Source organism: Otolemur garnettii, unplaced genomic scaffold (genome assembly GCF_000181295.1).
Source record: "Otolemur garnettii isolate 467f Iridium unplaced genomic scaffold, OtoGar3 scaffold00051, whole genome shotgun sequence".
Lineage (NCBI taxonomy): Eukaryota > Metazoa > Chordata > Mammalia > Primates > Galagidae > Otolemur > Otolemur garnettii.
This window is the reverse complement of record NW_003852446.1, coordinates 10,276,969-10,299,468: the sequence shown is the minus strand read 5'-3', so window position 1 is coordinate 10,299,468 and position 22,500 is coordinate 10,276,969. Positions and strand designations below refer to the sequence as shown.

The 22,500-nt window shown below is 37.2% G+C and overlaps 1 protein-coding gene across 1 annotated transcript in view; it reads right to left on the bottom strand.

Moving 5' to 3' along the window:
• Positions 1-22,500, bottom strand: part of POLA1 (DNA polymerase alpha 1, catalytic subunit) — a 307,100-nt gene that overhangs the window by 98,659 nt on the left and 185,941 nt on the right. The window contains exon 35 of the mRNA XM_023514374.1: positions 7,339-7,455. Within this exon, the coding sequence (XP_023370142.1) occupies positions 7,339-7,455 (117 nt within the window). The remainder of the gene's footprint in view (positions 1-7,338; positions 7,456-22,500) is intronic.

The window sequence follows — 22,500 nt, the reverse complement described above, 5'->3', positions numbered from 1 at the left end:
CACTGAAATTAGGGTTCCCAGTTTCTGGTCTTCCTTGACGAGCAAATGCCTTCACAGCCAATTAAATTAACATCTCCACCAATAGAGGTAAAATGGTCCTATGGCATAACTATTTTCATCTGCCTTGTCCTCTATACCCTTTAATGGCCCCAAAAGTCTGCATGTCATTCTCTGTACCCAACCAATCACTGCTACTGCTATAAAATCGAGTCTATTCTCCAAAATGTGTCCTTTTTTATCTGCCTTCAAATTCTATTTATAAGGTCCTCATGTAATTTTCAATATTAGGTCACCTTTAGTTTCTCTTAGGTCCATAGGAGAATCCTTACTTCTGTAGTTGTAATTAGTTAATATCTATTAGCAAACTGTACCACATTCCATGAGCTATTACTATGGATGGCTCTGTCTTATCACTCCCACATTTAGTCAAGACTCTTTAAACAGGATCATTACATAGAGTCATATACACTCTCTCATGCTCAGTTACAAAAACCATATTTTAGAAAAATTTTATGACCCCTCTCTTTGAGCAACTGGGGTGGAATAAGTAAAAGAAAGCACATTCTTTTAAATATGCTGCTTAAAATACCAGATTGTCAAAGGGGAAAGACTGGATGATTTCTCAGTTAAAGGGCCAATATAATTATAAGACCATGAGACCATCAGCATCTGATCAACAACGCTGTGGTTTTCCCTTGGAAGGAACCTTTGGATTCTCCACAAGTGTTCCCCTTATGAAGATCATGTGCAAAAAAATTGTTATGCATTTTGAGGTACAGGACACTCAAAATAAAAAACACTGTGAATATGAATGCCAAGAAAGTTAGTGCAACCCCGAATAGACTTAACAGAAATTTAAGAAAAGGTGGCAGTAACAGGTCTTTCCAGCTTTGTACTAGTGATAGCAAGAGTACTTTAAGTACTGCATGCAGTTGTAGGCTGGTGAGTTTATTGGGATACAAACTCCGAACTAGGATTATTATTCTCAAAACAGTACTAGAGAAATGGCTGAAGGCCTAGGAATATTGGGTCTAGCAGGGAAAGCTCAGGAAGAATTCAATCTTTTAAATATCTAAGAGGATCTCATAAAATGGGCATAGAATAAGTGCTGAACAAGTGCTTACTGAAGGCAGAGACAGTTGAAGGGATCAGTTTAGCTTCCTGTAGCACCATTCTGATAAAACAGGACCAATCAATGAGCTGTGGGAAACAAATTCAGGCCAAATGCAAGTCCTTTCTATCTAATGAAAAATAAAACGAGCTTTAAAGGTATATTGAAAGAAACAACCCAAATGTCCATCAATGGATGAATGGATAAACACATTGTGGCATATTTATTCAATGGAATATTATTTGGCCATAAAAAAGAATGAAGTACTGACACATGCTACAACATGGATGAATCTCAAAAAATGTTATGCAAGATGAAAGAAGCTGGACACAAAGGTCACAGAGTATATGATGCCATGCACATAAAATATTCAAAATAGGTAAACCCACACAGATAGAAAGCAGGGGCTAGAAGGAGTGGTGAGTTATTGGCTTAATGGGTATGGGGTAATGAAAAGGTTTTGGAACTACATAGAAATGGTGGTTACACAGCATTATGAATGTACTAATTGTCACTGCACTGTTCACTTTAAAATGGTTAATTTCAGTTATGTGAATTTCATCTCAATAAAAATATGATGAAAAAATATAATGAAAAAGAAGACTAGCACCTACTTTGTGGTAAGAGAAACTGTACATAGAATTTAATAATCTATTTACATCAAACAAGCACATCAAATAAATCACAAAGGAGAGTTCCAAAACACCCTTCATCATAAAATCCCATTCTCTAGTGGAAAATAGCCAAAGACTAGGTTTTAAGACTTTCCATCGTAGTTCTAAGGTTCTCTTCCTGTATGACTTGCCTTTACTGCCTTATGAGATCCCATTGTCATGTTTTCATCTTATAAAGAAACAAGACACTGTCCTGGGTAGCGCGGCAATACTCTCACCATCCCTAACCTACTCACGAATCAATCAACGATTTGTTCAGCTATAGCCATTTTGAAATGGTAACACATGATGATTATAAATTCATTATTTCCCAGGCTGCGCCTATAGCTCAGTGAGTAGGGCGCTGGCCCCATGTACTGAGGGTGGCAGGTTCGAACCCGGCCCTGACCAAACTGCAACAAAAAAAAATAGCTGGGCATTGTGGCGGGCACCTATAATCCCAGCTACACAGGAGGCTGAAGCAAGAGAATCACCTGAGCCCAGGAGCTGGAGGTTGCTGTGAGCTGTGACATTACAGCACTCTACCCAGGGCAACAAAGTGAAGACTCTGTCTCTAAATAAATGAATTCATTATTTCTCTTCTCCGAAGAAAGACATTAAGTCCTGTATGGTATACATGTTCTGTTATAAAAGACTTTAGCATAAGAATGATGTGAGAAACCTTAGGGGTGTCCCAAAGTAGGAAATCATTTACTGCTTTCCTCATTAGTGACCTTCAAGAAATTCAGTTGAATAAACAGCCGAATCAAGGGCTCCTCCGTAATGCTTCTGTCCCAGGGGCTGTACAATTTCACAAATTATTTCTGCTGTGGCCCAGAGTAGACATGTTCTCAGATCCATACCAAGAATGGAAATGTCAATGAGAAAAAGCTTAACTTGGTTTGAAATCTTAGTTCTACAATGAAAGATTAATTGAAAAAATAAAAACTGAAGTCTTATTTTTAAATTATGAAATCTCACCTGGGAGAATTCCATACACATATAGCCAAATAAAAAGTCAAAAGTATGTCTTTAAAATAAACATTGAAATATTTGTTGCCTAACTTGGGTAGTCCTATCCCTATCACTGTGAATAAGTTACTAAGTACTATTTACTTAGTAACAAATATGCATCAAAGTTTTCATTCCTGGATTAGAATATACCTTCCATATGGCACCCTGAGAATTTTTTTTTTTTTTTGGAGACAGAATTTCACTTTATCACCCCCGGTAGAGTGCCCTGGCATCATAGCTCACAGCAACCTGTAACTCACAGGCTCAGGCGATTCTCTGACCTCAGCCTCCCAAGTAGCTGGGACTATAGGTGCCTGCCACAACACCAGATATTTTTAGATATGGGGTCTTGCTCTTGCTCAGGCTGATCTTGAACTCTTGAGCTCAAGCGATCCGCCCACCTTGGCTTCCCAAAGTGCTGGGATTACAGGTGTGAGCCACAGTGCCCAGCCTCCAGAGAATTTTTTCTTTTTCTTTTTCTTTTTTTTTGCAGTTTTTGGCTGGGGCTGGGCTTAAACTCACCACACCTGGTATATGGGGCCCATACCCTACTCCTTGAGCCACAGGTGCTGCCCCAGAGAATTTTTTTAATAAGCAGCAAACTTGTATATTATTAAATCTCCAAATCTCCATAAACCTAAAAACTTTACTGATCTGTCTCTCATACACCCAGTGCCAAAAATGTATACACATTTTAAGAAAGGAAAAAGCTGTATTAAAATTGTACTACTTAATATATACCAATAACTAAAGATGAGTACAAGTCACATTGAGCACCTCCTATAACCGGAGAAGTCAAATGAGACTTAAGTATTACAAATTTAATACTTTTGTTTCTCTTTCTTAAAATGTATGTACATTTTTGGCACCCTTTGTATTTTATACAGTATATAAAAAATATATTTTAAAGTATCTGTGAAGAGCTAAGAGACACACCTAAAACCCTGGGAACAAAACTGTCTCAGCTTTCTTTTCAAAAGTCTGGCAACATAAGCCAGAACAGCTAGCTTTCATACTCCAAGTCGATTCTGCAAAGTACTCAAGTCAGCTGCAACCAAGGACTAAATGGGAGTACACTTATTATGAGAGGATAAGGCTGGCACATTAAGAGGCTAGCACTTTACCATTAAACTTGAACAATGCGAAGTCTCCACTAGTCTAGTACCACATACTAAGACTGTTTGGTATTTTATCCAAACAGACATTTACAAAAGCTTATTTTTGCTCTCAGACATCAATTTTACATAATCTATAAAACTTACTAAAGTTTTATAAATAAGAAACTATTCTATCCATTAATACAGTACATCCCTGTACATCCTCAGCACCTAGCAAAGCCCCTAGGATACAGTGGGTTTTAAATAAGTAATTATTAAATGAAAGTAACATATGATTTACAGCACGAAGAATGTCACCAGATCAGTACAGTTCTATAACACAGGTACTTTGGAAAACTCTATGGTAATTACAACGATTCTGTTCATTGCACAACTGTTTCGGGAACTTTTCTGGACCTATCTCTGAAAACTTACATATTTTTCCTCATATTAGAAAAATCCAGGAACCTCACAAATAGAGTTAAGAAATTCTCCACTCACAACTAGCAACTCAAAATAAAGTGCAGAAGTGTTCTCAGTCTCCCATTAAGGTCTCCACAAGGAATGGCTAAGGACAGTATCACCAATCAGGATTCTCTGAAACCAGTTAATTTCCAGAGGGTCATATCCTGAGCAGCACTACAACCAGAATAACTAATTTATGAAAGCTTCTTCCTGGAAAAAGTAGCTGATAACCTTGGTAAACACCTGCCTAAAGAACTACAATTTAGAGAAGGAAACAAACAAGTCACTTTGAAATGCCTGTGTTGGTTGACTCATTAAAAAATGATAATAGATGATAAAAGATAACCTGATAAAAGACTACCAACAACATCATCAACGTTTATTGGAAGCTTAACAACCTAATAGCTATAGACTTTCCTTTTACCTTCTCTTACCAAGAATGGAATCAAAACTGGTTGACTTTCTAAGAAGTAATTCAATTTTCATTGAATTTAACATGATGAGTTAGATATTTAAAAAGTCTCAAAGGCAGCATCAGTCATGAAGCAAGGTGATTCTCCTAGAGCCTACAACTGGATTGACGAGTCACACTAAATATACACACTTCTGTTCTCTTTTGGCATATGCTGATGCAAGTCTTGAGATGAGATTGACGTAAAAAGAACTAACTATGAAAACTAATTCTCACATTTTCCACATTTTAAAAACTCTACATCCCCTTTTGCCAATTATCAAAGCTATATAAAAAATAAGGTGAGAAATATTTTATGCTATGTTTATCAAATTCATTAAAAATAATGATAATGTCCAAACGCTGGAGAGGCTGTGGTTAAATTGGTATGTTCATAAAGGACTGATATACAGTATAATTTGGGATAACCCATTAGGGAAGCAACTTGGCAATATGAATAATGACCACATTGTATTTATGCACTTCGACATGCATTGTTGATAAAAATTTATCCTAGGGCTGGGCACGGTGGCTCACACCTGTAATCCTAGCACTCTGGGAGGCTGAGGTAGGAGGATGGCTTGAGCTCAGGAGTTCAAGACCAGCCTGAGGAAGAACAAGACCCCATCTCTACTAAAAATACAAAAATTAGCTGGATGTTGTGGCAGGACCTATAATCCCAGTTATTTAGGAGGCTGAGGCAGGAGGCTCACTTGAACTCAGAGGAGTCTGAGGTTGCTGTGAGCTAGGCTGACACCATGGCACTCTAGCCTGGGCAACTGAGACTTTGTCGACTTTGTCTCAGGACAAAAAAAAAGAATTTATCCTAAAGAAATATTTCCAGTAAAGAAAAAAATAAGCAGGAAAATATTCATCACAAGTTTTCAGTAAAGAGATATTTAAAAGTAGCCTAAAATGCCCAAGATGTATGCTTAAATTTTTTTTTAAAATTCAGTGCTGAAAATGAAATAGCAACATAGAAAAAGGCTTGACAAAAGATAAACATGATACAAAAGCCTATTTCATTATGACTGCAACCACGTAAAAAACACATATGGATATGGAAAAGAACAAAAGAATATAGTGGCAGCTGTTTGCAGCTGCCAAATTTTCTGAAATGATGATATGTTATCTTAAAATTAAAGTAAAAAGCCATTAGAATTTAAAATAAAATATTTTCAGCCATATACACACCCTAGTAGGCCCAGCTACTTGGGAGCCTGAGGAAGGAATATTGCTTGAGCCCAGGAGTTCATGGTTGTAGCATGCTGTGATTGCACCTATGAATAGTCACTGAACTCCAGCCTGGGCAACACAGCAAGACCTCATCTCGTAAAAAATGAAAAAAGAAAGAAAAGAAAGAAAAAAATTTTTAAACTAGCCTATGTATCAACTCTTTCCAGTAAAAATATCTAATGTCAAAATGTGGTTATAGGTCAGGCATGGTGGCTCACTCCTGTAATCCTAGCACTCTGGGATGCCCAAGGTGAGCTCAGGAGTTGTTCCAGATAGCCTGAGCAAGAGCGAGACCCCGTCTCTACTAAAAAATAGAAAAACTGAGGCAAGAAAATTGCTTGAGCCCAGAGTTTGAGGTTGCTGTGAGCTATAATGTAGCCATGGCACTCTACCCAGGGCGACAGAGTGAGACTCTGTCTCAAAAAAAAAAAAAAAATTCGTTAGAGGGCCCTGTTTCTGCATTTAAAAAAAAAATAAGTACACAAATAACAGGTTCCCAGGTCTTACCTTCTTTTCACCAAAAACATTATGAACAAATCTAGAAAGTGTCCTGGCAGGACAGACTGCACATTATTATGACAAGGTGCAGGTCCTGAGAAGATATGCAATCAACTTGTTTAACTCTGGCTGGCCTAGCATTTGCTAAACACACTTGATCATGAAACCCTGTGTGCTCTCAAGACCTGCAAACATCTTCTCACAACAGTTTGGGAAGTGTTGCTTGGGTACATGATGCTCAAAGGAGGCAACAGAGGGGAGGCATCTTAATTACCAGGGAGGTGTTTCCAGACACCTCTCAATGCTCTGCAGTTGGGAGTCACTAATGACAGCATGCCTAATCCCTCAGGTGTATGTATTAAGGTATAGAGAAAGCTTGAGAACTACTGATCTATGCAGCTACTTATAATAACTTAATCCTACTGAGGGGGGAAAAAACACAAAATTAACTCCTTAAAGTACAGGTTGGGGAGATTTTTCTGGATCTTACAAAAGGGATTCTGGTCAAGTCCAGAGATGATAGCAGTTGATAGAAAGGAATGGCATCTCTTCGTTTGTAATTATGAAGTGGCAACCAAAGAAATTTTAATAACCTAGATGAGAACTAGTTAGTGTCACTTTTAAATATAGCATTGTTCATGACACATGAAAAACTAAGGCATACATCTGTTTGAACCAGAAATTTAAGAAAAATAGTATGTGCATATGGCAGCAGGGTGTCTCCACAGGGCAAATATCCAGTATCTACTTCCCAGAGCTAAGGGACAGGCAAACAGCCCTCCATCCCCTCTACATTAGCATTACAAGACATACCTCTAGTCTAAGGATAGCTTTTGAGCAGGCAGGGCAAAGAGGCCCATTTCGGGAGAAGCGAAGGGGAAGGTGCCGAGTTCGATTGCGACAGGTTGGCTCCTCACATATCAACCAACCCTGGAGAGAAAAAGAGAAAACTTTGGTCAATAATACAAATAATAAATCTTTTATGCTGTGGAGATAAACTCTGCTATCAAATGTTTCTTAGAAATTCTGATATAGCTCTCTCTAGTCATCTTTCCTTCCTAACGTGTTAATTTCATCTTTGCCCAAAGTTAAAAGTTGGGAAACCCATCAACTTAATAAAATATCATGTGAGATGTCATTCCCTTTTCTTAAAAGAGACACCCTCCCCTAAACCAATCTATTTTAGTTCATTAGTAAAGACCATTAGCAGAGTATACCGCATAGAAATCAATGACCTTCCAAATAGCTGAATGACTGTTGGTCAGTTACATAATTGCTGTGCTCAGTTTCCTTCTCTGTAAAATAAGTACAAAAGTACTTACCTTACAGGTTGTCATAATATATTTAAAGTGTTTAGAACTATACTTCCCATAAAAGAAACACTTAACAAATGTAAGCAATTATTTCATTTAAAATTAAAACAGATTTGCCTAGACATGTTTTCTGGAGGCATAAAACTGTCCACATTGTTTTCAAGGACAATTTCAACCAACCACTATTTTTCAGAGGTTTGAAATAGCCATTGCACACTTCTTTGTCCTGTAGAGCTCTCTTCTCTCTTTCTTCAGTTACTCTCTTACTGTACTTGTTTGAATTTCCTCATAGTGATGTGATAACAATATGCATATCATCTTAAATCGCCATTATGTTTACCATAAAGCATATCTGTTAAACAAGGAAGACAAGGCTTCACAAACAGGTCAAACAAAAATCAGATGTTCACACTATGGCACACAGGGTCTGTGGGCTTTGGTGCTACATGGCCCACTACACAGGCCTAATAAGCATAAGGCAGATGTAGGGTGAGTGCTGGAGTATAAAGGTGAACAAGGCCTGCTCCCTTGTCTCCTGGTGTTCCTACCAGAAGAGCACTTGGAGATACTGCAACTTCTGAGCTGGTCTTGAAGAATGAGTAGAAGTTTGGTAGGTAGACAAGACAGCAAAGACAACTGCGGCAAAAAGAATAATGCCAAAGAAAGCAAGCCAGAAAGAGCTATGCTGTGAGAACGGGAACAGCAGCACATATAACCCCATTTCCTATTTGTAGACTGAATAACCTACTGGTCTTTGCCCCCTAGTAAGAGCAGTACATATACACAAGTGTTGTTTCATTGTGTTAGGTACTGTAATCTGCCACTTAGTAGTGTTTCCATGTGGTATTAATCCAAAGCTGAGGGATGCCCTCACCTACTACTGTGCTGTTTGACCTCATTCCTTAAAACAGGATCTTCGTGCATGAACGTAGCGACAACCAAACTTGAGGGAAAGCACCAAGAATTAGCTCTAGTTCCATTTAAGGCTATCACACAAAAAAGGGAAAAGTTGAGGTTGCTGTGAGCTATAATGTAGCATGACACTCTACCCAGGGCAACAGTGAAAGAAGTAGAAATTTTTGACAAAAAAAAAAAAAATTATGCGAACTTTAAGAAATATAAAATTCATCTAGTTGATACATTCGCAATAAGCTTCATTCCTACCTTTATTCAAAGGCTAAATTATTTTAAAATGTAATTTGAACTTTTCAGGTAGAGAGTCTCAACAAGTCCTTATGAAATTTCTCATACATGTCCATAGTTACATTAAATATTGTGGGGAATAGGCACAGGACCCCTAGGCACATAGTTTCCTGAAATTATAATCTAAAAAGGGAAGCAATGGCTGGGTGTGGTGGCTCACTCTTGTAATCCTAGCACTTAGAAAGAGTGAGGCTGATGGATTCCAGACCAGCCTAAGCAAGAGCAAGATCTCGAGATCTCGGCTCTAAAAATAGCCCAGCCTTGTGGTGGGCAGCTATAGTCCCAGCTACTTGGGAGGCTGAGGCAAGAGGATCACTTGAGCCCAAGAGTTTGAAGTTGCTGTGAGCTATGACATCACAGCACTCTATCAAGGGAGACAAAGTGAGGCTCTGTCTCAAAAAAATAAATGAATAAAAATAAATAAATAGGAAAGCAAGTGAAACACACACAAAGATGAAAAAACAGTTCAGCATAGTTTGGCTTTAAGAACCAAGTTGTGTGGTATCAACTACAAGTGTTTACCAATGCAGAGAAGACATTAATGTCTGAGGCAAACTATTACCACCACCACAACCACAACAGACCATGAACTAGAATAAACAATCAGTGATTCTGAGTCACAGGCAACTGTTCCAATTCCTAGGACCTGTTACCAAATTTTCTTGATTTGAAGAGACATTTCTATCCACAGTGTAATATTTCTGAAACTCAGATGCATTTATAACAGGCATGTACAGTTTAATGACTTATTTATGTTTCCTTCCAAAAAGCTGTTAACTCCAGAGTGCAGCCCACAACTGGTCCCTTAGAATTAAAGAAACAAGATACTATGCTTTAGTCTGTTTTAGGCACGAGGGAAACAGTGGGGAATACTGGAGCTGACATCAACAATAGGTATTAAATTTTAAATGTACCCTATAAGCGCTAAAGGTGAGACCAGTTGTTTCTAGAAGTACCCATTTAGGCATACTAATAGAGGAAACAGTAAGCAAATCATGTAAGAATAATTCAGGACTGGACCACCCCTTTATCATTCATTTGGATCTGTTACACTGTATTTGATATCTGAGGCTTTACATGCTTTGGAATATGTAGTCAGTTAACATTACCAACCACAGATGTAATTTACCCAATTCTAAACAAAATTAAAAAACAAGCAAGCAGACAGGTAACAACTATCATGCTTTGAGAAAAGAAATCAAGTAGCAGAATACAACCTGGAAGTTAAAATTCTTTTTTAATTTTTAAAATATAACATTCAAAAACCTAGAGTACCTTTTCAGATGTTTTTGAAATTTGATTCTATCAATTTACCACAACTTCATGACTCACTGGGGAGCTGCCAACCAAAGAGATGCTAAGTTGTCATCTCACCTGTTTTTAAAGCAAACACCTAACTCTATCTCTGACAGAGTTACTAACTAAATGTCCTTTCAAATCATATAGGAAACAGATAATATAATTTGTCTAGACTTCCTACCAGTTATAATTAACATTAAAGAGGCCTTTTTTTCTTTGTCACCTCTCTATTCAGTGCTTATTTGGGTTTGTTTGTACTTACTATCTGTTAATCTCCTTTTACAAATGACAACAATAACTAGTGCTATTATGCATGGAAATTAAACATGCTGATAACTGTATGAAGGGAACTGGGGCTGAAAAAAAATATTAGAACCCTGTAACTCTTTATGCCTCTTGTTTTATTTTGATAATTAAGCTTTTGGTCATGGTGTATTTTAAACAAAACTCTTCTATGGAGGACACAGTCCCTAATCATATTCAATATATGCTTTGGTTAAATTCAGTTTTGTCAAGTACATTTGTTTAACCCTTTGGTCTCCCAGCAAATGTTAACCAACTATGCTAAACCTAACTTCCAAAGGAACATTTGTGTTGTTAAAAATAAATATGGCAGGTTTGAAAATATTCCATGATGGAGCAAATCTTGTAAGAGCTCATGGTGAATTTTACCTCTCAAGGATGATTTTTTAAAAAAGCAAACTAAAATATGAATTTTATATAAATTTACTCTGAATTATCATTCTCAAAAATAAAACAAAACTTATTTTCATTTCTCATTTTGGGAAAAATAATATAACCTGTACAGCTCGAGGCTATACTGACAAGTCAATGGAAGAAGAAATTTTTAATAAAAAGTATAGTTCCTTGGAAATCCAACCTTTAAAAAGGCTTGGATTTTAATAAAAACCTCTAGAACCACTTTAAAGACTTCTGCCATCTGAATATGTCATTGTATTATGTGATGTCACATGCATATTGTTGCAGAAATAAGGTCAGTAAGTTTTCAACTGCCTTCCTTAGCCATGTTTATAAGTAGGAAGTTCAAAAGAGGGGAAGCCTGCTTGTCCAATAGCAAAACAAACCTTTCCCAAGACATGCCAAGCTCTATCACCTGTTGCTGTAATCTCTGCATCACTAATTCCGTAAAATCATTGTGTACAAAACTGTGTCAAATGCTGATTGGTTCTGATTGCTAAATTATATTTCTGAGATCTCAACTAAAATGGCTTCTGTCTGCACATGCTAAAAAGGGATCGATTTTCTCTTGTAACTGAGGCGTTCCTGGTAGTTGCACCTTAAACACAAACTGTTACTCATCTGTATACGTTGGTATTTTTAGAAGGCTATACATACAGAATCACCAGATCTGGAAAAGTGGGAGGCCCTCAAAAATATTTTTCAAATAAATGAATAGAAGCAATAAAATAAAAATGTGGAAGAATGAGTTTAGAAAAAAAAAATAATAAAAGGCCTAAAATTCACAGCAGAATAAAAGAAAACCCACAGTGGTTCACATACTCTTCAGTGAAATATATGGTGGGTCTTTCTCTCATTCTCAATGATCAAGCCTATCCACCGGTCTTTCCTTTATAGTCCCAGTACCACCAACCTTACCCACACTCAGACCCTCAGCCTCCTCCCTGGTTTCCCTGACTCCATTCTCCCTCCCACATCCAATGCAAAGAGTTGCCAAGTATAGTTTCCCAGGATTCTCTCCTCCCATCCCCCAATTTTATATCTTCCATAGATAATTAAGAACAAACTCTGATCTTTTCAAATTTTTACAACCTCATTCTGTCCCTTCCTTTCTCATCATTTACTTTCAAACACTCTTCAGCCCACTGAAGTGGTTTTCTCACTGTACTTACTACATTTTGCTTCCTAGTTATTGCTCATGCTAGAAAACCTTGGCCTAAAATGCCCATTCCTTGATTATCAATCAGTCCATCCCTCTTTTGTGAAATTTTCCCAACCCACAGAGACTTCTCCTTCTATTCCACCTGAAGCTGAGCACACACTGCTTTGTAATGTCCCTTAACCACCTTATTTTACCATCTTGTTTTACCTACCTAACTGGATGGCTGCTCCCTTAGGGAACAATCTACTTTGGATTTGGTAGTGTCCTCCCCAGTCTCCAGAACAAAGGTTCACACTCAGTGAATATAGAACTGAGGTTATGAAAAAACGCATTTGAGTGGATTTTTCTCCCACAATTCATTCCTTCATTCATACATTTAATGAGACAGAATCTTGCTTACTGTGGCATCACCCTAGCTCATAGCAACCTCAAACTCTTGGCTTCAAATGATCCTCCTGCCTCAGCCTCCCAAGTAGTTGAGACTATAGCTTCCCACAATACCTGGCTAAATCTTTTCTTTTCTGTTCTTTTTTTAACTTCCTCCTTCTTCTTCTTCTTCTTCTTCTTTTTTTTTTTTTTTTGTAAAGATGGGTTCTTGCTCTTGCTTAGGCTGGTCTCAAACTCCTGAGTTCAAGGGATCCTCCCCCCTTGGCCTCTCAGAGTGCTAGGATTTCAGACAGGCGTGAGCCACTGTGCCCAGCCTTCCCCTTCCCCTCCCAATTGTTAACAGGTAACTTTGTGTAAGTCACTGAACCTCTCTCTGAGGCTCAATTTCCCCATCTATAAAACAGGAGGTGATAATATTTGCTCTATTAGGGTTGCTCAGAGGATCAAATAAGAAAAGTCACAAAAATGTTGAGCAAGCAAGGCATGGTGGCTCATGCTTTCCTATAATCTCAGTACTTTGGGAGGCCAAGGTGGTTTGAGACCTGCCTAGATAACATAGCAAGACCCCATCTCTATTAAAAAGAGAGAGAGAGAGAGAGAGACAGAGAGAAAATACAAGGCATTGTAGTGTGCCTGTAATCCCAGTTACTTAGGAAACCAAAGTGGGAGGATTGTTTGAGCCCAGGAATTTGAGGTTGCAGTGAGCTATGATTGTGCCACTGTACCCCAGCCTGAGTAACAGAGAACTCTGTCTTTAAAAAAAAAAAAAAAAAAGGTCTAGTAAATGTAAGATACTGTTGCTATCCCACACATGCCTTGAGTATTGGGGAACATTATGACTAGCTACAGGTGATAATGCACTATTAAAAATGCACTATTTTACCCTGGAAAGAGCCTGGTCAGCTTCCACCTGGTATTATCACAAAGTGGAGAACTACAATGATGGATAAATAGCAAGATTTATCTGCTATTTGTATGGCACTGCTTCTCAATTTAACTGTAAAATATTACAACTATGTAGTCAACACAACATATGTTTTTCCTGATAAAACCATGATTTATTTGAAGTTATAGATGGCAGAATAGGTAGTGAGGGAAGAGGAAGTCGTCTACTTTCTTTTGTGATTCAGAGATTTTCAAGAGAAACCACAGTCCTGCAGTGACGTATGATTTAGTTTAAATTGCAATGGCTCTCCAGGAGTGCAGTGACAGGGTCACAGGGTGAGGTCTGCCAGCATGCATGCTCTTTCTGAGTTCATCATATCATTACTTTTTTTCATTAATAGCTATTAACCACCTCTCTCCCTAAACTACATGTCCTTTGAGAAGATCAGACTCTCTTTTTCACCCAAAATCATTTATAAATGTTCTGGGGTTCCCTTGTAGGCACATTTTTCTGTCACAAAATTATCCCCAGTGTAAAAAAATGGGTCTTCTTATAGACAGTGCACAGTATGGGCCCACAGCTGCTTTTGAAGAATGACATGTTGTGATTTGGAATTTCCAGAAATATCAAAAAACAAATTGCATTCTGACCCACATTTACACCCAAAACTGAGAGAAATTTTCCCTAAGATCTCCAGAGGAAGTTTTAACAGGAACATAATTTTGCTTTTAAAGTTAAATCTTCTACACTGCAGCATGCTGGCATGTCAAAGAGTAATTACTAAGTCCTAGAGAGGTGCCAGGGTAGGAGACGAAAGAGTAAATCAGGAGAAATAAATATATAAACTAACTGTTCACCAAAGTTAATACAAAAATATTTTGAACAAAATTATCAAACAAAACGGAGGTGGAAAGTGCCTTCTCGGTCAATGTAAGAATTTTAAATATTATTAAAATTGATTTTTTAAGCAAGACATCTCTTTAAATGAACAGTCATATGTCATTTCATCCAAGTTATTTGAAACTTATTGATCTTATCATTTGTACAAGGACCAGACTCTGCCATCAGTTTGCTGAAAGGATAATGGAGCACTCCCAAACTGTTATGATAGGTTAGATGCAAACAGAGCTCCTCATTTAAACACATAGAATAGCACTATAAGTGGACAGATTCCAACCTCAGCAATTGTATATTACATGATAAATTAGCAACTTGGTTTGCTTTGCCTCATATCAAATCCAATATCACAGTCTTGCTATTTTAATTTACAATCAGAGTTTGAGCATCACAAGACATACCTGTGGTACATTAAAGAGCCCCATGCAAGCCATCTTCTCCCGCTATACTGTGAGCACAGAAAGCTAACAATTACCAGGAATTGTATTTTACCACTATAGGACAATAGGAGAACAGTTAAAATTGTCTCCATGCAAGCATCCAAGGAAAATATACTTAAAATGACTTTATATGGAAAATTACATTTTTTGGGGGGGAGGAGTTCAATGGAGGACATGTATCTTTCTGTATGGGCAGCAAAAAACCTCTTTTAGTATATTCAAGTCTATTCTATAAAATACTCTCCCTATTCATCCAACTCAAAAGCAAACTCCATTCTTAGGCTATAATAGGTCACAACTAAGTACACAGTACCTTACTTCAGGAATAATTTTGCTTTGTCTGTCAACTGTCAACAAAGAACAAAGAGCTCATGCAACCCAGCCATGTACTATGGATGTTAGAGATCTAACAAAATACAAATAACAAGAATACAAGATTTCATAGCCACCCTGCTTTCACTTTATATAAGAAACTGAAAATATTTTCCTCTCCACGTCCCATTAATCTCTATTATACTACAAATCTTTTCATAAAAGACTTTCTTCCCCCAATGTGAAGCTACAAGTGACTTGGGGAATGTAATATTCCACTTGTGATGAATGTTCAACTTTCCAACATGAATGGTAATAAATGGATGTGTCAGTTGAAACTTATAGTCATTTCAACAAGGGAAAGGAGCAAAGAATTAAATACAATGAGATAGTAAAACGGCTACCTTTGTGCTTATATTAATATTTTAGTGATGAAACTTCTATGAAAAAATTGTTCATTATTTCCATCATTGTTCCTGTCTCTCAAGCCTCATTTTTGAAAAAACACCCCCTTAGCTATGTATACACAATAATAAAAGTCAAAAGTAAACTCAATGCTTGAAGAAACTCTTGGTTTCTTTAAAAAGAAATAACCTCTAGGCTCAGTTTCATCAGTCTGTGCATAGGGGAAAAAAAAAAAAAAAGACTGGAAGGAAATACTCTAAAATGCCATCACAAGTTATCTCTACATTTTTTTTCTTTTTGTTTCTGTATTTTCTAAATTTTCTACAAGTTTTTTTAATAATCAGAAAAATGTTATTAATGAGGGAAGAGACAGTTTCACCAAGAGCTTTCAACATAATAGAATCATTAACATGGCTGAAAAATACTCTGAGCTATATCATGTGTTTGGCTGCTGCCAAAATGAAACTTTAGGGTATGTGCTTATGAAAGAAAAGGCACATGAAAAAATTAGTTTGTTCTTAAATTTTTTTTCTCAATCTAAAATTTCAAAAACAGGTCAATTCAGTCACATAAGCAGTTCTAAGTAAGACAATGGCAGGGCATGTACCAGTAGTATTAGAATCATTTATTAAATTAAGCCACACACTACAATGTGTACAGTCTTTTTTAGAATATGATTTGAATACTTTTCTTTATGATGATGGATCTCTGAAGGTAGGTAATAAACCGGTTTTAAAGAGAGGTGCCTTGTTCCCCACGCCCTCTACCCTGCCTTTATTCACTGTGCACACAGATCAACTCGGATGTCCCAGGGTAAGAATCAAATAAGGGGGAAAAAAAAACTTAGGAGGAAATGTCTAGAACTTTTTTACCAAAAGAGTTTTACTCTGCTCAAGGCAAGCTAAAAGTAATTTTTATTGTTTGTGGCCAGTATTTACCGGTATGGTTTCACGTGATATGCACTTTGGTAGCAAATAACAAATGTTAAAACTGAACTATTTCTACAATTGCCTCGAAGGACATCTTAAAATCAGAATGGAGTTCAAACCATCACCAGGCAGTGTTTGTTCATTTAACTTTAATTATTTTCTCCTTGAGAATAGTACTAATGAAACTGAATATCTTTCATGGTTTCGAAGGGCCTGTTTGAATAGTCTGTAAACAGAACTAAGGGTAGACAAGAGATCTGGCTGAGCCAGGGGGTTGCTAGGTGATGTAGAATGTAAACCCACAAACTTGTTAAGGTTTGCTTTGCTTTCATGCCACTTTCACACACTCTCAAAAGTTTGAGAATTGATTTTTCAGGTGGTCATTAAAAAGAACCTTCTCCTACCAAAATTCACTCCCTGAAGATGTTCTGCCAGATTCAGAAGAGATGAAATCCATCTGACCTTTGGCTGCAACAGGGGAAACTTTAGATTTTACATGAGCACAGGATTATATATTTTTAGAATGCTTATAAATTAAAAAACCAATGCATGGTGGATTTTAACATTTCAAAAAAATACTTCTGATATCTTATCCAACTTTAAATAAAATTTATTATTTCTTTTCAGAAAAAAAGTGATCACAGTTTGGGACATTTGGGGCAAACAAAACAAAACAAAACCCCACGACAAATGCCTCAGCACAGATCATAAGGACAAACCTTTTGGTTTATCACTCTTCTCTTTTCTGGTCTGTACCAACTCTGACTGCCTGTGAGGCTTCTCCCTCTGGCCCCCTCCCCCAGCCTCCTTTTTAAGTAGCTGATCAGAGATTGTCCAGTAAGAGCACTTTATTAGATCATCAGCCAGAGGGGTTCACAAGTACTGAGAGCAATGGGCTCAAATGCGGCACATCAGTTTTAATAGACCAGGGGCTACTAGTAAACTGCAGATACTGCTGAGAACTTTCCATGCACTGAACTCTTGAAAAAGCACCGTCTCTCCAGCTTAAATGCAGCTGCCTCTTTCAATGCCGCAAATGGGTAAATTTGACAAAAAAGCCACCATTAAGACTACATGAAAGGCTCAAGACAACATCCTTTCAATGCTTTGTACTTCAGTAATCAGATGTACTTACTCACCCCCTCCCCCAAACCCGATCAAGAACTATTTCTGAATGGTAGGAAATAATTCCACTTTGTACATCTTTTAGTTAATCAAGACTTTCTATTCAGCAATTTGACCTTTTGTTCAAAACAGGATTATCAGTTTTTTCGCCAGTTACCAAGGGCGACTCGCATGGTGAACATAATTGCAATAATTTGCAAAACACCATGGCAACCCACATTACAACTAGGTAAATACTGGGCTTTTGTGCTACATTGTTATTTTCAGAGATGCTGAAGTCAAAGAACGAATGACAAATGAACACAAAATTTATATTTGCTTTGTCTCAAAAGAGAAGAAAATTGATAACAAGAATTGGGGGGAAACCGGCTACAGCTGTAATTTCTAACTTGATTAATTAGGATGGTAACAGTCCTTAACAGTATATTCAACAAACAGCCCTGACTTCGTCTCTCCACCCACCTCTCTCTATACCACTACCACTAACTCCCCCACCCCAGACAAATTTTTTCAGCTTGGAGAACAAACATCCCCCATTTGCTCTTTTCTTCAACTTAATGGAATCCTTAATTGCAGAATATTGTTCTCCTGCTCTTCACCGCAATGAAAACCAGAGAAAGGAGGAGAGTGCCAGGGCAGACAGGGAGCTACAGTCATTTTTTTTCTGCCTCTTTTGGACACCCCAGGCCCAATGATGAGATGGCATTTTCCTGGTATCAGCAGCTGTTTCGTAGCAGACAATAAGGTAAAAACTATTTTAGCTTTGCAGAAAAGCCACTTCTTTCCTCTAGGCAACACAAGGTAAGTTTACACGCCGAGATGAAGTTTTGTAAATTTAAATGCCAGAACATAAGAAAATAATGATAATAAAAAACATACATTTGTCTTGTAAAGAAATTATTAACTGTGGTACGGTCCAAAAAGCTGGTGAAATGCATGTGTTTACTATTTGAAGAAGATCTTCAACAAGATCACCAATGTGCTGAAAACCACTTTATACTCTAAGGGATCCCAATGCACAAAATGATCTAAAAATATGAAGCGAATACTCAGAAATTACAAAGAAAATCAAAATCATATTTTAGTAAACATACTCTTAAAAATAATGCTACAGTCTTCAACAATAAATATGACTACAAAAGTTATATCAAAATTATTTTACTCAGGTGTGAAAGGCAGATTCTATTTTATAGTAGAGGAACAGTTTTGCCTTCTAAGAGGAGCAAATTTTGCTATAATGCCTAGCTTTTTGGAAATTATCAAAACTGCAAAATGGAGTATTTGGGGACGAGAAAAGAAAAATACACAGAGAAAGGGCTTGCAGAAGTTATATTGGCAAGATGTCTAGAGGCAAGCACGTCAGATGGATTCTGAACACAGACCAGCCTGCTTCCCTTCATCTGCCTCAGAACAAGGAAAAGCAATAGGAGTCCCTAAAATGATCTGCATATTTCCCCTAACTTTCGAAAAATCAACTAAACCTGATACTATAATGGGTTCATTTTTATTTCGTCCAAACTGAAAATTCCCAGACAGATCTTTAAGAATCAGCTTAGAGAAATCACAATATATCATTCTTCAAAATATGCCTCTGAAATTATAGATACTGTCTGTGATTTCTCTCAAGGAGTAGAAATCAAAAGGAAGTGATACATTAACTCCTTCTCAGTCAGTGACAATCTCTTTCCACCTTGAAAATACACACTTTTCTGGCTCAGTTCCAAATTTACCGTACCTGTGTTAAGTGCATTCCTGTTAAAGTCTAAATGTTAACAGGAAAGGTATCCTTTAATGCCAAATGATAAAAGATCGAACAAGCCTTTAGTATTTTTCTATCAAACAGAATCGAAATAGATCATAAAGTGGGCCTAAAATCCATGTGACACTTGAACTTAAGAAACCTTTATATATAAGTATTTCATAATCTACCTGCAATTTTTTTACTTAAAATATTTTACCTACTATACTTGGCCCCCATCCCCTTTTGTAGCTTCTGTTCCAGTGGGATTTTTTTTTTCTTTTCTCTTGGTTTTGAGTTTCTTTCTTTCTTTTTTTTTTTTTCCCTTTCCTTTTTGATGGCTGGGGCAGCAATTGGCTGGGATGCTTCTTGACATCTATTTGTTTAGAAAGGTTTATCTACAAGTAATTGTGACATCCAACCTCCTATGCAATACTAATAAATTGCCTAAATCCTTAAATTAGGAATGGCAATCACATAGCAGACATATTCCAATTCCATCTCCAATTCTGTCCCCATAGCTGCCTAGGATGGAAACTGACGCTCAGTATGAAACTCATCCTCATCTGCTATCCCTGCCCCAAATCCTTCTTGCTCTAGAATTCTTAACCCTGGATGCACACTGGATCACCAGAGGAGCTTTATAACACAGATGGCTGGGTGCCACTCCTAGAGTTTCTGAGTTTTGGGTCTTGGATGGGGCCTGAAAACGTGTATCTCTAATTTGAAGTTCTTAGGTGATGCTACAGCTGTCGGGGTGGGGACCTCACTCTGAGAACCACCAGTCTGGGATACAGAATGGGCCCTGGGATTTTTAAAAATTCCCCCAAGTGATCCTAATGTGCAGCTAAGGTTGAGAACGCTCTATATTATCCTCATTCTCTCTCTTGTTCAAAGAGAACTATTGGTTATCTCCAGAACAATGAACTTTATAAACAGAATTGGATTCAAAAATCACTGTCTCAACTCTTTTCTACCTTAACATTTGCTCTTTCTTTAGATACTGTTTATGTGGTTTGCTCCTTTATTCTTCTTCCAAGTTTTCCAAAGCCTCCAATCCAACTTAATTCTATTAAAAGAACTGAACAATTCCTAAATGGTTTACATCATGTATATCACTCAGTAACATTCTTCCTTTAAACAAATAAATCACCTTACTCTAGCAATAATAATATTGTCCTTAAAATATGAAATGTACTTCACTTAGACTCAGAGAATTTTAGGAGTGCAGGTAAAAAGCAGATTTGTGGAAAGCAATCACAATTCTATTTTTGACCCAGACAAGTAATATGAAAGAATATATTTAACCCTAAGTTTTAAAGTCGAAAGGGGACTTTACGGCTCTAGTCCAATTCTTTATCTGAGAAAAATGAGGCCCAGGAAAAAGTAAACTCCTTACCCACTGTCACACAGGGTGTAGACTAAAATTCGAGTCCAGTGATCTTTATGGTTTCCATCTATGCTGCTTAATACATGAGCCAGTAGCTATATGTGGCTTCTGAGCACTTAAAATGTGACTAGTCCACATATTGGGATGTGTCGTAAAAGTAAAATATCCAGTGAATTTCAAAGACTTATAACAAGAGAGAGAAGATAAAATAGTTCAATGGCATTTTTTATATTCATACTCATTATAGAATAAAATATCATTTTGGATATGTTGGGTTAAATAAAATTTATTGTTATATTATGAATAACTATCTCTCCCTTGGTTGTTTTTTTTTTTTTTTTTGCAGTTTTGACCGGGCCAGGTTTGGACCTGCCACCTCCGGTATATGGGGCCAGTGCCCCATTCCTTTGAGCCACAGGTGCCGCCCTCTCCCTTGTTTTTTAGAAAAACAAATCACACTATTCTAAATCTTGCTCTTTCACTTAAAAGTATAAGAAATTATACCCTATCAGTACATAAAGATCTGCAATGTTCTTTCTAAGGGCTGCACAAAATTCTGTCATGTGACCGTAATAATTTAACGAATCCTCTTCTGATCAACAATTAGGTTGTCTTCAATCTCTTGCTATCACCAATAATGCTGCAAGGAATATCCTCACACGATATTATTGATAACATCTTTAAGTACCATATTATCTGTAAGGAGAGATACCCAAATTAGAATTGCTGAGTAAAATGGCATGTATATTAAAAATTTTGTCAGATGTTGTCAAAGTACTGTCAAAAAGGTGTACCATTTTTCATGCCCACCAATGAGTGTATAAAAATGTTCCTTTCCCCACACCATTTACTACACCATGTACTATCTAAATTTTAGATCGCTGTCATTCTGATAGGTGAAAAATGGTATTCATTTGGATTTCTGAAATTAAGAGTGTGAACATCTTTACCTATGTTTATAAACCATTTGCATTTGTTTCTCCCTGAGTTGCCTGTTCCCATCCTTTACCCATTTTTCTACTACATTTTTTCTTTTTCTCCTTGATTTGTAAAAGTGCTTTTTATGTGAAGGAAATTAGCCCCTATATGTTACATAGATGGCAAACATTTTCCCCAGTTGATCATTTCTCTTTTGATTTTATGGTATGTATGTATGTGCATGTATTTTCCCGACACAAATTTTATTTTTAAATCTGTAGTCAAATTTATTGATGTTTTCCTTTTTGGATTTTGAATTTTGTGTTGTTTCAAAAAGTCTTTCCAAAGAGGTAGAGCATAGAATATTCTTAGGGCAATGAAACTACTCTGTATAATACCATAATAGTACATTTGTTGTATATCTGTCTAAACTTATAAAACGTACAACATGAAGAGTGAACCCTAACGTAAACTATGGACTCTGCATGATAATGATGTATCAGTGTAGGTTCATCAGTTTTTACAAATAAATCAGTCTGGTAGGGGATGTTGATAATAGAGGGAGGCTTTGCATGTGTAGAACAGGAGGTATATGGGAAATCTCTGTAACTTGCAATTTTGCTATAAGTCTAAAAGTGCTCTAAAAAATAAAGTTTACTGGCTCAGCGCCTATGGCTCAACCGGCTAGGGCGCCAGCCACCTACACCTAAGGTGGCGGGTTCGAATCCCCAGCCTGGACCCGCCAAACAACAATGACGGCTACAACCAAAACAAAACAAAAAAATAGCCGGGCGTTGTGGTGGGCGCCTGTGGTCCCAGCTACTTGGGAGGCGGAGGCAGGAGACTCGCTTGAGCCCAGGAGTTGGAGGTTG